The 12,465-nt window shown below is 42.0% G+C and overlaps 1 protein-coding gene across 1 annotated transcript in view; it reads right to left on the reverse strand.

Annotated features, from left to right (window-relative positions):
• CATSPERB (catsper channel auxiliary subunit beta) overlaps positions 1-12,465 on the reverse strand; it is an 81,833-nt gene that overhangs the window by 17,991 nt on the left and 51,377 nt on the right. The window contains exons 14-15 of the mRNA XM_087932214.1: positions 4,612-4,763; positions 2,341-2,477 (exon numbers count right to left, since the gene is read on the reverse strand). Coding sequence (XP_087788340.1) covers positions 2,341-2,477; positions 4,612-4,763 — 289 coding nt within the window. The remainder of the gene's footprint in view (positions 1-2,340; positions 2,478-4,611; positions 4,764-12,465) is intronic.

Consider the following 12,465-nt stretch of genomic DNA (forward strand, 5'->3'; position numbering starts at 1 on the left):
ATTGACATGTCACAAGGTAACATTTTATCAATAAGTTTTAAGAATTGATGGGATTATATTTTAGAATTCTGAATCTGGCTATTAGAGGTAGGTAGGTAGAACTTTTTTTTAACAGTAACAATTACATATTTTTATTTCACCAACACTGGCATAATAATATGATGTAGGTAGAACTTTGAAAGGAACTATGTCAGTATGAAGCTCTAACATGGTTTGCTTTGAATCTTCCAGCCTCCAAAGAATATCAACCATGCTTTTCCTCAGGAAATTGTCTGAAACAGGTTTGATTTAAAGTTTCCTCTATAAGTTGTTCAGATAATGACCTTATTAAGGATTTACTAGGGGTCATAATACCTTTCCTTTTCAAAGTCATCATACCAGGCACATTGTGGCCATCAATGTTCTCTTCCATTTTATAGGTAATTGGCTTGACATTATTCCAGGACTTTATAAAGCAGTGGGATTCTAATATATAGGTCAAACATGAATTTTCTTATTTTAAGTAACATTAATATAATAATTGATCTTTTATATTTAATTATAACTACAAGTATTGAAACATCTGGCAAAACCTGTTATTAACTTCCATTGATCTGCAACAACTGGATATGGAGAAGCTGACTCAGAGAACATATTATTGTTTTTTGTAGGAGACTCATTATCTTTTGAAATGGAAAGATTTTCAGTATTAAGCATTATTTGCAATGGTTGTCAAACTTGCCCAAAAATAGACCCAACAAATAGCATATTAGCATATGTGTGTATGCTTTATATTGATAATAGTTTCTTCAATCATGTGAGCTCTTATACACCTTCTTATCTGATATTCTGTTCACCTCCTTATTTATACTAACAGGAGAACCAAGGATGGTTGAAATTAATCAACCATATCTGACCATTCCTGGAAGATTGTAGACATTGTATTTGCAGACTTCAACAGACAGATTCAGCAGACTTTTATTTACCACAAAAGCTACCAAAAAGGACTCTGACATAAAGGTCTTAGATAAGCAATCATTTTCCCTGACTAGTAATGGCTTCCATTTTTTAGTATTTACAGAAATTATTATCTTTCTTGGCATTTTCAATGAGTGCCAAAGGCTTATATTGGTTATGTGATGGCAATAGAAATAATTAATTTACTTCTATTGGAATACTTTCTGTAGTTGTTAGAAAATCCCTAGTTCCCAGTTATTTTGAAGTATTCCAACATCTTATCTATCGAAAGTTTAGTTTTCATATTTTTTCAACTCCCACACTAGAAAATTTTCTCACAGACAAAAAATACTGTTGGTCCCTAGAACTATAAACAAAAGAAGAGGGAACAAACCCTAAAATCACAAATCCAACAAGGCTAAAACCCAAACGATGTTTGTTGATGTATACCCCTCAAGTGTTTCAGTAAATGCATATTTCTGTTAAACAGTTACCAAGACCCAACAGTAGTGGCAATGTAAAATACTAAAATAAAATATCCAAAACTGGGTTCTGGATTAGATTTATTTTAATAATCTTTTTAAAGCCACAGGTATTTGCACCTAGCATTAAGGCAGAGGTGGTATTCAGCAGGTTCTGACCAGTTCTGGAGAACCGGGAGCAGAAATTTTGAGTAATTTGGAAAACTGGCAAATACCACCTCTGACTGAAGATTTTACAGTATCCTTCTCCTGCCACGCCCACAGAACCGGTAGTAAAAATACTTGAATCCCACCACTGCATTAAGGGATGGGAAATCTATGATTTTTGTGTTACACACAAGGCCTTTGTTCCACATTTTGAGATTCAGAAGCCTCTCAGGATCAGGCCTCTGAAATCTAATGACACTTTAGCATTTCAAGTGACACAGTATTTCATTGTCTTCCTTTTAAAATAAGAGAAGACAAGTCCTTCCTGGCTTCAAGTATGTCAGCCCTGTCCATTCTAGACCTTTAGTAGCCTGTAAAAAATAGCTACTCTTGTGCTAATCTTCCAACTATGTATGGTTCTCAAACCACAGTGGCTGGGTTCATATAATATGCTGAATCAAAACCAAATAAATCATATTATACTTTACCATAATGTACAAATCAGGTCTCTATACTCTAATCAAAAAGAAATGTTAAAGGTGTCTTGTCTAATCTCAATTCTGCATTACTGGAATAATTTAATTTCAGATGCTGACAAATGTGATTTCATTTTGAAATTATTTGTGCCAGGTATATTACATGTTTCGTCCCTTAAATCTGTATTTTAAGAATGAGTGCTATTTATTTTTCTTAGGAAACAGACAAAGTTTTAAAATTCATAATACTGGTGTATTTTTTAAAAAAACAGAATAATTTATATGCTATTGGTATTTACTTATAATCTATGCGTTTTCCACTGTGTAAGCTGGAGAATGTTGGTATGGTATTTGGTGGCCCGTGGTGAAAAAACAGCATTTGCTGTTCAGTAACATAATGTGGAGATAAAGGTTCATCAAAACCTAAGTCAGTCTTCTGAAACAAAGGGAAGAAATAATTATTTGGTTTCTTCATTTAGATGTACAATTTTTTAACTATTTTAGGGGGGAAAATCTAAAGGGTTCTTGGTCAACAATAGGGCACAGTGCACACACAAAAATACATGTCTACATTCATGTCTTCAGGCAGCATATTGACCACTCATTCTTCTATTCAGTCCATATTCAAATCCTATTTATTCACAACCAGCTGAACCTTGATCCTGTCTCTTCTTGCTTTGCCATGCAGATATCATTTAAGTAATTCATTGTCACTTCATTCAATTTACTTTTATGTGTCTTCTGCCCCTTAATAAAAATATCCAACACTGGAACATGAATCAAAGCAACAGCAATTAAGATTGTTATTGCCCATTATTATTATTGTTGACATTTTAAAAAGAAGAGGTAAAATACACATTCTGCAAGAGAGAGTTCACAATAATAGAAGCAACTCAATAAAAGCTATTTTGTTGTACCCATTTGTTTAATAGATTCAATATTGGGATAATCTATGTAGCTGATATTAGGGGCCTGATAATCTCATATAAATATGAACAGTTGTGACAACATCACCTTGTTTTATAAAGGGTTTGTAGTTATGGCTCATGAATCAGCCAAAGTTGATAGAAAGCATTCCTGGTAAGTCAGTAAATGTCATCATCAGTAGCTCCAAAACCAGAATAATCCTGCATGTTCACAAGGTCCTTTAATGGAAAAAGGTCCAGCTCTGACACATATTTTTACTTGCAGCAGAAGGTTTGCCCACCAGAGTATTAAAATGATTTGGATTTAGATTTAGGAGCAATGTGGCCATGTTTTCTGATGCTATCAAATTGTTCAGATCAATAAAATAAAAGATGAGTTGCAAAAGTCCAGTGATGGTAATTTAATGCAAGCAAATGTAAAGTGATGCATGCTTGTCTGTAAACCTCAGATTTCGCATATGCATAATCCAGAGCCGATAGTAAACTCAGAAAATGGATATTAAATCCTCGATTAACAGATCAATGAAAATGTCAGGCTACTCTGCAACAGCAAAGCCAAATCTCACACTTGGAGTTAGAAAAGAAAAGAAAACATAAATAAAACTGCTAGTTCAGTGATGCTTATATAAATATAGTGTGATTACTCTTGGGACACTGTATATTTTTGTGGAGCCTGTAGCTCAAAAAGGACATTGATATCACAGCATGTACTGTATAGGAGCATTTAGACAGGCATTCTAAAGACAGAATTAATGGGAGCTAGTGTAGCTCTATAACAAATAAATCACATTAGAGTCATAATCATCACTCATGACTCCTTATCACCCCTCCCCTCCCACTTGTGACTGTATGACTGTAACTTTGTCATTTGTATCCTTATGATTTATATTTATGGTTTCCTAGTATGATTCGATTGCTTATTGTACCGTATGACTATTATTAAGCGTTGTACCTGATGATTCTTGACTCTTGAAAAATGTATCTTTTCTTTTATGTACACTGCGAGTGTTTGCGCCAAGACAAATTCCTTGTGTGTCCAATCAAACTTGGCCAATAAAGAATTCTATTCTATTCTATTCTATTCTATTCTATTCTATTCTATTCTATTCCATTCCATTCTATTCTAAGAACTATGCGTATTGGTTGGCAGGCTGCTCAGTTGTATATCTGAGCAGACAGATAGACTCTTTGCAGGTTATAACCATTCCAGTGTTCTTCTAAAGTCACATTTGATATTTCCTATCCAGGCGTAAGAAGAATTCTAAGAGAATTTAGATACTATGTGTTATAGGACTCAACTACAAACCTAATAGTTGCTGATTCAATAAAAGCCAACAATTTGTGAAACTCTCATTAGTTTCTAAGAAACCTCTAATTCTGTAACTTTTGTCAGAGCTTTGCCTTACTTACTGTTCGTACAATAAATTAGTTAAATCACATTTTAAGCACATTTAGTATCCAGTTAGAAATAATTTCAGTGGAGTGTGTATTTATGCTGTGTGTTTTCAAAAAACCACAGCTATATTATGTTTACAAAACAAATAAATATACATTTCATACAATCAAACTGAATAAGCTTTACATTAGCCAAACATTTTATAAATAATCTTCAGTAGCACACCAAATAAATGATAAATGTCAAACCTCCATTAAAGTGGGCATGTCCAGCACAGAAACTGACAAACCATCTTCAGATGTGCTATTAAAACTTATATGACTTAAAATTCCCAGATGATCAAAGTACATGCTGAAAACACCAAGTGGCATTGTTGCAAGAAAGGTATATTCAAGCATTCCTACAGAGGAAAAAAATTATGTGTGAATACCTCATGTTACTATCATAAACTCTATGACTTCACACAGAAGTATTTTCAAAGAGAACATTTCTTCTGATCAATCTCAATTTGCTCTATGTAATCAGGATACAAGATATTTGATTTAGAAAGAAGTGAATGTAGATGTTTTATTCCATAGATCCATGTCAGTTAAAGCAATAGTTCCTAAAACAAATGCAGCAGTGGGCCAATCTACATGTACAACATGCTTCACAGGAAGAAAAGGAGATTGGCAGTATTGATGGCTTCATTTTGGAGTGGTTTTATATATTTCATAAACTGCAATTTTGACTGGTCTTTTAGAAGATCAGATAGAAACTGCATAAAAAATTAATGGATGAAAAACATTAAAGAGCTGGAGGCTTCCCTTGGGCCTCTGGGAAGGTGAAAATGGCCTCCCCTGGGCTCTGGAGGCCCTCTGGAAGCTGGAAACAGGCCTGTTTTGAGACTTCCAGTTCTTCCAGGAGGACTGTTTTTTGCCTTCCCAAGGGTCCGGAGGCTTCCCTCAGGCCTTTGGGAGGGCGAAAACAGCCTCCCTGGGCTCTGGAGGCTCTCCAGAAGCCAGAAACAAGCCTGTTTCCAGACTTCTGAATGGCCCATTTTTCCCCCTCCCAGAGCCACCGCACAGACCCTACACTTACCTGCATCGAAAATGGGCCACATAGGAAGCCGGAGCCTCTTCGCTGACGGACCGTAGATCATGACTCTCGGCGGCTATGGTCCGTGCTCTTTCATTGGAGAGCCCCGATCATGATGATTAGGGGCTGAAGCTGCCTTGGAGGAGTGGCGGAGTAAGGGGAAGCCACAAGCCAGGTTGAGGGGAGCCACATCTCCGCTCCTGGGCTTGGTCTATTTCCCCCCAAAGACGACCGCAGCGATGGTTTAAAATGGCCACCCTGAAGAGGACGACTCAGCTGGTTTAAGTTTTGTGCAGGAGGGAAGAAAGAGGTGGATAACATCTGAACCGGGACAACTGGGCAATTCAACTAAACAAAAGTGCCCCGGGATTAAGGTAACATGGAATTTTTAAGAAAAGAAAAGTGAGCAGCGAAATTACAAAGGGACAGGAAAAAAATAAGAAAATATTTTTGACAGCCAAGTGGGGCTTCGAACCGGGAAAGGAAGAAGCCAGAACTAAACATTTAACTAATTGGACTAAAATATTTTGGCAATAAACAGGCATAAAATAAAGCTGGACTTAAGATTGTTAAAAATAATAATAATAAAGTTGACAAATTGGAGACTGGGCTGTGCTGGAATATTGAGGTTCGAAAAACCCTAAACAAAAAAATAGGGGGAAAAGCTGAAGACTTTGTATAATGGAGAGTGCCACTTTTTGACAAAAACTTGAGCTCAAACAAAAGGGAAAGCATCCTGTTTCTGAATGAACTTGTGTGGATATAACACTAAAGAAATATTGAAACGAAGTAAGAATCTTAGAAAGTGTTAGATCGGGTAGATCGGGTTCATTGAGATGAGAGACTCAAAGTGAACTTCAGCTCTTTATTGAAGTATACAATTTCGTACAGGACCTGTGAGCCGCTTTTCTTATAGAGCCGGCCGGTGACTCGGCGGCCAATGACAGGGCTTTGAATCTTTGATCGGCTCGACCAATTGCGGGAGGTTCTCGGCGCACCAATCATGGTGGTCAAGTTAGTCAATCAGATTGCGGTCTGTGTGGACCAATCAGAATTCAGGTTTTCGAGAATGTTAATATAGAACACCCCTCCCCTCTTGGTTTTGCCCGACGGAGCATGGTGACGTAGTCGCGCAGGTAGGCGGGGCTTTGTACCTGCCTAGTTGACTTGCGCGACTCAGTAGGTGTTTGATTGTCGACCGGTTCAGACGGGCTCCTCGTCGCTCCCAACCTCTTCCATGGAACTGCCTGGAAGGGTGAGCCGGGCCTATTGCTGCAGCTCCCACCCGGTCTACCTGGGTCAGTCGAGTTGTTGGCTTCGCTGTCCCCGCCCGGTCTTTCTGGGCTGGTTGAACTGGCTTGGCTGCTCCTTCCAGGTGAAGCCCCTGTCTGCAACAGTTCGAGATCTACCAGTGAGTATGGTTGGTTTATTGTTTGGGGTTGGCTTGTTCTGGTTGGGTGGTGTTCTGCTTGTGTTTGGGGGTGTTCTGTCTGCGTTCCAGGCCTTTTTTCATCCCCTTGTTTGGTTGTTATGGCTTCCCTCCCCTCTCTGATTTCTTTAGTAGTTGTTTGTGGGGTATCCGTGCTGTCAGCGGCTAGTCTTGACCGTAGCTGGTCGATGTGCTGCTTCCAGCTTCTTCCGTTGGTGGTTTGCAGCCTATAAGATCAGGAGCCGGTTATCTGGGTTATTTGTGCCGGTACCCAGAGTGGGTCTCCCGTGAAGTTTTTCACGTAGACTGTGTCTCCGATGTTAAATGTTCGATGTCTACTGGATGAGTCTGGGGTTTTTTCTGGGTTATATGTGGGGTGCAGTCGGTCTAGTGGGGACCTTAATTTTCTGCCCATCAGTAGCTCTTCTGGGCTTTTATTCGTGGTTGTGTTGGGTGTAATGTCCATCCCTGGCCACCAAGCGTAACTCCTGGCCAGGGCTTTCATCTTAATGATGCCCGGGTGTCCCTCGTGCAACATTGCTAGTACCCTTTTTTGTAAAGTTTCTGGTATAACCACCCGGTCTCCCCAAAGTATGCATCCCTTCTGTGTGAACAGTTCAGTTTGCCAGTTCCTGAAGGCTTTGAAATGTTTGTTGCCGTCGCTTTCCGGCCATCCTCTCTCTACCCAGCTCAAGACCTGCGCCAGCCGTTTGTCTTTATTTGTTTCTTGGGCAATGTCTGGCGTGGTCAGGAGTGGGCTGGGTAGAGTCTCTATCTTCAGGGTTGTTGTTGTGGGCGATGGGTCGTCCTCCAGGTCTGGTAGGGGGGACCAGCTTAAGGTGTCTGAGTGCGAAATGTCCTTGCCGGGCTGGTGTGTCAGCTGGTAGCTGTAGGCGGCAAGGAACTCGGACCACCTTATTATCCTGGGTGACAGGATGTTCGGGTTGGCCTTGTTCCCTGCCAGTATCCCAAGTAGAGGTTTGTGATCTGTAATGATTGAAAAGGTCCTACTGTAATGACACTTGTGGAACCTTTTCACTCCGGAGATGATTGCGAGGGCTTCCTTGTCCAGCTGGCTGTAATTCCTCTCCTGCTTGGACAGCGATCTTGAGAAGAAGGCGATGGGTGCCTCTTTTCCATCCGGTAACGTGTGGCTGAGGACTGCTCCGATGCCAAAGGGTGACGCATTGCATGTTACCATCAGCGGCAGGGTCTCACTATACTGGATCAGGACTGCGTCTGATGTCAGTAGGTTTTGGTCTGTTGGAATGCATTTTCCTCTCGCTTCCCCCAAGTCCAGGTGGCTGTTTTATCCAACAGCCTATGCAAGGGTTCCGCTGTGGTCGCCTTTTGGGGTAGGAAAACATTGTAAAAGTTAACGAGTCCCCAAAACGCCTGCAGCTCTGCCTTATTTATTGCCGTGGGGGCTTCCTTGATGGCTCTGAGTTTTTTCCCGGTGGGGTGGATTCCGTGTCGGTCTAGGAGATACCCCAGGAATTCAACCCTCTCGGTGCAGAGTTGGCATTTCCCTTTTTTAACTTTAAGGCTGGCATCTTTGAACTTTTGCAGCACTGCCCTTAAACGGGTTTCCAATTGTTTTTTGTTGGCGGCGGCCACCAGCACATCATCAAAGTAGGGCATCACTCCTTTTATCCCCTGGAGAAGTCTTTCCATGCGGCTTTGGAAGACTCCTGGCGCGATGATGACTCCAAATTGGAGTCAGTTGCATCGGAATGCCCCCTGGTGTGTAACAATCGTCTGCGCCTTGGCTGTTTTGGCTTCGACCAGCAGTTGCTGGTAGGCTTGCGCCAGGTCGAGCTTCGCGAAGACCCGGCCTCCCCCCAGTGAGTGCAGAAGGTGCTCTACTACTGGGACGGGGTAGGCACTTTGCTGCAGGGCATGGTTGAGGATGGCCTTATAGTCACCACAGATTCTTATGGAGCCATCCGGTTTGATGTGGGTGACTATGGGTGTTTCCCAGCGGGCATGGTCAATTGGCTCTAAGACCCCTTGTGTGATGAGCTTGTCTAGCTGCTCATCAATTTTGGGTTTGAGGGCAAATGGCACTCGCCGTGGTTTAAGGCGGATCGGGGCGACATTTGGGTTAAGGTTGAAAGAGATAGGGGCCCCTTGGTACTTGCCTAGGGTGTCGTCGAAGACCTCCTGGAAGTCACTCACGAGCGCGGCTTCCCAGTCTGCCTTGTCAGTGTGGTGGATGCCCATCACTTTGATTCCCAGTGGGGAAAACCATTATAGTCCGAGTAGGCTGGGGCAGTCCTTGTCCACGATTGTGAATGGCAGTACCTCGGTGTGGCCTTTGAAGGTGATTTTAAAATGTCTGATGCTGACTACAGGGATGCGGTTTCCCTGGTAGTCCTTCAGGGTCAGCTTTTGGTCGTCCAGTTTGCGGCGGCGGATGGTAGGCACCAGGTGCTTGATTGTGCACCAGGAGACCATGGAGAGGTAGGACCCAGAGTCCACCTCCATTTCGCAGGGTTGGTCTTCGATTCCTACCTCCACGCGTACCTTCCGGGCGTTGACGGTTGAGGAATGGCCGATGACGACCGTCCGGTGGGTTTCCTCTCGTTGCTGCGCCTCGCTGAGTTGTCTGTTCCGGCCATCTCGGCTCCATCGGCTCTCGGTTCTGGGGGGGTGCCGTCTCATCGTCAGGGGCTGCTGCCTCATCGCTGGGGGCTGTAGTTCCGCTTGCTCCTGCATACCTTGGTGATGTGCCCCTGCTTCTCGCAATGCTGGCAGATGGCGTTGAGAAAACGGCATTCGGAGCGGGGTGATTGCCGCTGCAGCTGGCACAATGGAATCCTGACTTACGTCCCCTCCGGTCCCGCCGGTTGCATTCTGCCTGGAGCCGGTGGATCTCCTCCTCCTCCTTGCTGGTGTTGGAGCGGGAGTCAGCGTCACCATGGTGGGTGGTGGTTTCTCGGTGGCTGGTGTCCGCGTGTCTCGCCGGTGCTGGGGATGTCTCGGTGGTTGTCGGTCGTTTTGTCGCATTCGCTTGCCTCATCCAGGCCACCGATTTTCGAGTGGCCTCGGCTGTAGTGGCCTCAGCGAGAGTGTCGGTGAGGGAGATATCGCCCTTGGCCATTAGCCTGCTTTGCAACATGGAGTCTCTGAGTCCGACTCGGTTGCGTAAGGCTTCATCCAAGTTGGTAAACCCGCACAGGCCTCCGAGATCCCTCAGCTGGGCCACGAAGTCACTGATGGCTTTGTCCTCATGCTGGTCTCGCCAGTAGAAATCATGCCTTTGGATGAGGGTAGGCACGGGAGGGGCATAGTGGTTTCATAGGATGGGCTCGAGGTCAGCCCAGTCCATTTCCTTTACATTGGCAGGCTTTGCCAAGACTTTGGCCATCTTGAACACTGTGGGCCCGCAGTGTGTCAAGAATACGGCTCGTTTTCACTGCTCGTTGGCATCCTTAAGGTTGCTGCATTCCAGGAACATCTGGAACCGGTCAGTGTAGGATTCCCAGTCCTCAGTGGCCGGGTTGAAGGGAGCGGGTGGCGGGGTGCTGCTGGCCATTTTGCTGGTCGTTTCGCGCCGTTTGCCACATGCTTGATGGTCTCTCGTCTCATGATCCCATCCTCGTCGCCAGTGTTAGATCGGGTAGATCGGGTTCATTGAGATGCGAGACTCAAAGTGAACTTCAGCTCTTTGTTGAAGTATACAGTTTCATACAGGATCTGCGAGCTGTGTGGCTTTTCTTATAGAGCCGGCCGGCAGCTCAGCGGCCAATGACAGGGCTTTGAATCTCCCGCGATCGGCTCAGCCAATCACGGGAGGTTCTCGGCACACCAATCACGGTGGTCAAGTTAGCCAATCAGATTGCGGTCCGTGTGGACCAATCAGAATTAAGGTTTTAGAGAATGTTAATATAGAACAGAAAGTGAAAGCAGAACTAGAATAAAGAAAAAAGCAAGGAAAGACTGACTGTGGGATTGATTGATGTTTTTGGAATAGACCCTGGGCTGGAATAATTGAGAACTTTAGAAAATTGAAAGAAGAAAGAAGGAAAGTAAAAGTGGTTTTTTGGTGGACTTTAACAATCATAAAATACAAGAGTGTGTAATGATGATATCTCTTCGGGAATTAAAAATGGAACTTAAAAATATGAGAGAATTACTACAGGAAAGAGGCAAATCACTTTGCTCTGTGTTAGAAAATATGGAAATGGCGACTGAAGAACAAGAAGAAAGAACTTCAGAGGAGGAGGAGTCGATTCAAGCTGAAAACATTTTAAATAGACAATTAACACAAAGAACAATACAAAGAAGCAGGGAAAGAAGGAAGGTTAAAAAGTTGAGATTTAAGAAGGCAATCAAAAGGGGGAATACCTGTGAAGTCGGGAAAGGCAGAAAGACCCAGCAGAAAAAGGGAAAGGAAGATATTAAGAAAGAGAGGGATATAAACTGGAATGAGAAAAGATATGGGGAAAAGAGGGGGAGGTGAAACGGTAAGAAACAGGTGCATGAAATAAAGAAATACGGAAATAGTAAAATGTTGAAAAGAAATTGTTTTTTCAGAGATAATGGCTGATGAATTAAAAAGGGGATTCTGCAGGGTGACAATGGATAATAATATTTCTGCAAATAAAAATATTTAGAAAATAGGGTAATATAGATACTGATAACTTTTATTAAAAATTAAGGGGGGAAAATATGCTGCGGAATCCAAATGAAAAGATGTAATGATTATTATTGTAACTTCTTAAAAATAATGGTTTATTGGGAATCAAGATAAGGGAATAAAGGCATATTTTAATCATTGAGGTGTCACACCCAAAGCAGTAAAAAGGGGGAAACTTATACTTGTTTTTTTTTCTTTAGTGTTAAAATTTATATTAATCTAGAATTTATAAAAAGAATGTGTAATGGAAAGGAAATATGACAGACTAAAGAACCAACTAAATTAATAAGTTAATATAGACTTATATTATAGCAAGGAGAGACATTGGTAACCATTATTATTATTATTATTAGGCAAACACATATTGTTTATCTTTATTTTTAAAATAAATATTAAAGGATTATATTTGAAGTAATTGAAACGAAACAAAAAGATGTTTCGATTGAGATTAATAAAAGAGGTTAGAATTAATGTGTTTGTTTCTCTCCTTACTGAAAATTTGGAATGGAAAAGGTAATAATAGAATTAAGAATGTATAATTGCTGTCATATTTGTATGTAAAGGTGATGACCTGGAAATATGTTGTCCACTAAAGAGAGATTTTTGTTTTTAATGTGAAAAACTGAATAAAATTTGTTAAAAAAAGAAAATGGGCCACATAGAGACTTCTGGGAGGGGTAGGGCGAGGTGGGCAGGGCCAGCTGGTTGATTCAAATGCTGGTTCAGCAAATTTAACATCCAGTGTCCCTGAACCAGTCCGAACCAGTAGAATCCCACCCCTGGTGTCAGGGTTCCAAGTATACAATCCAATACAATACAATCAAAACTGAGGCCTGCAGTTTCCCCAAAGTTTGAATTTATGTCATATTGGTACAGCTGGTAAAAACCTAACTCTGAAATACTCTAGGTTTTTCCCACTCAAACTAAAACCCAGACTCCTTGCCCCCAGGTCAC

The sequence above is a fragment of the Pseudonaja textilis genome, chromosome 1, assembly GCF_049901715.1.
Source record: "Pseudonaja textilis isolate UNSWEBS1 chromosome 1, rPseTex1.2, whole genome shotgun sequence".
NCBI lineage: Eukaryota > Metazoa > Chordata > Lepidosauria > Squamata > Elapidae > Pseudonaja > Pseudonaja textilis.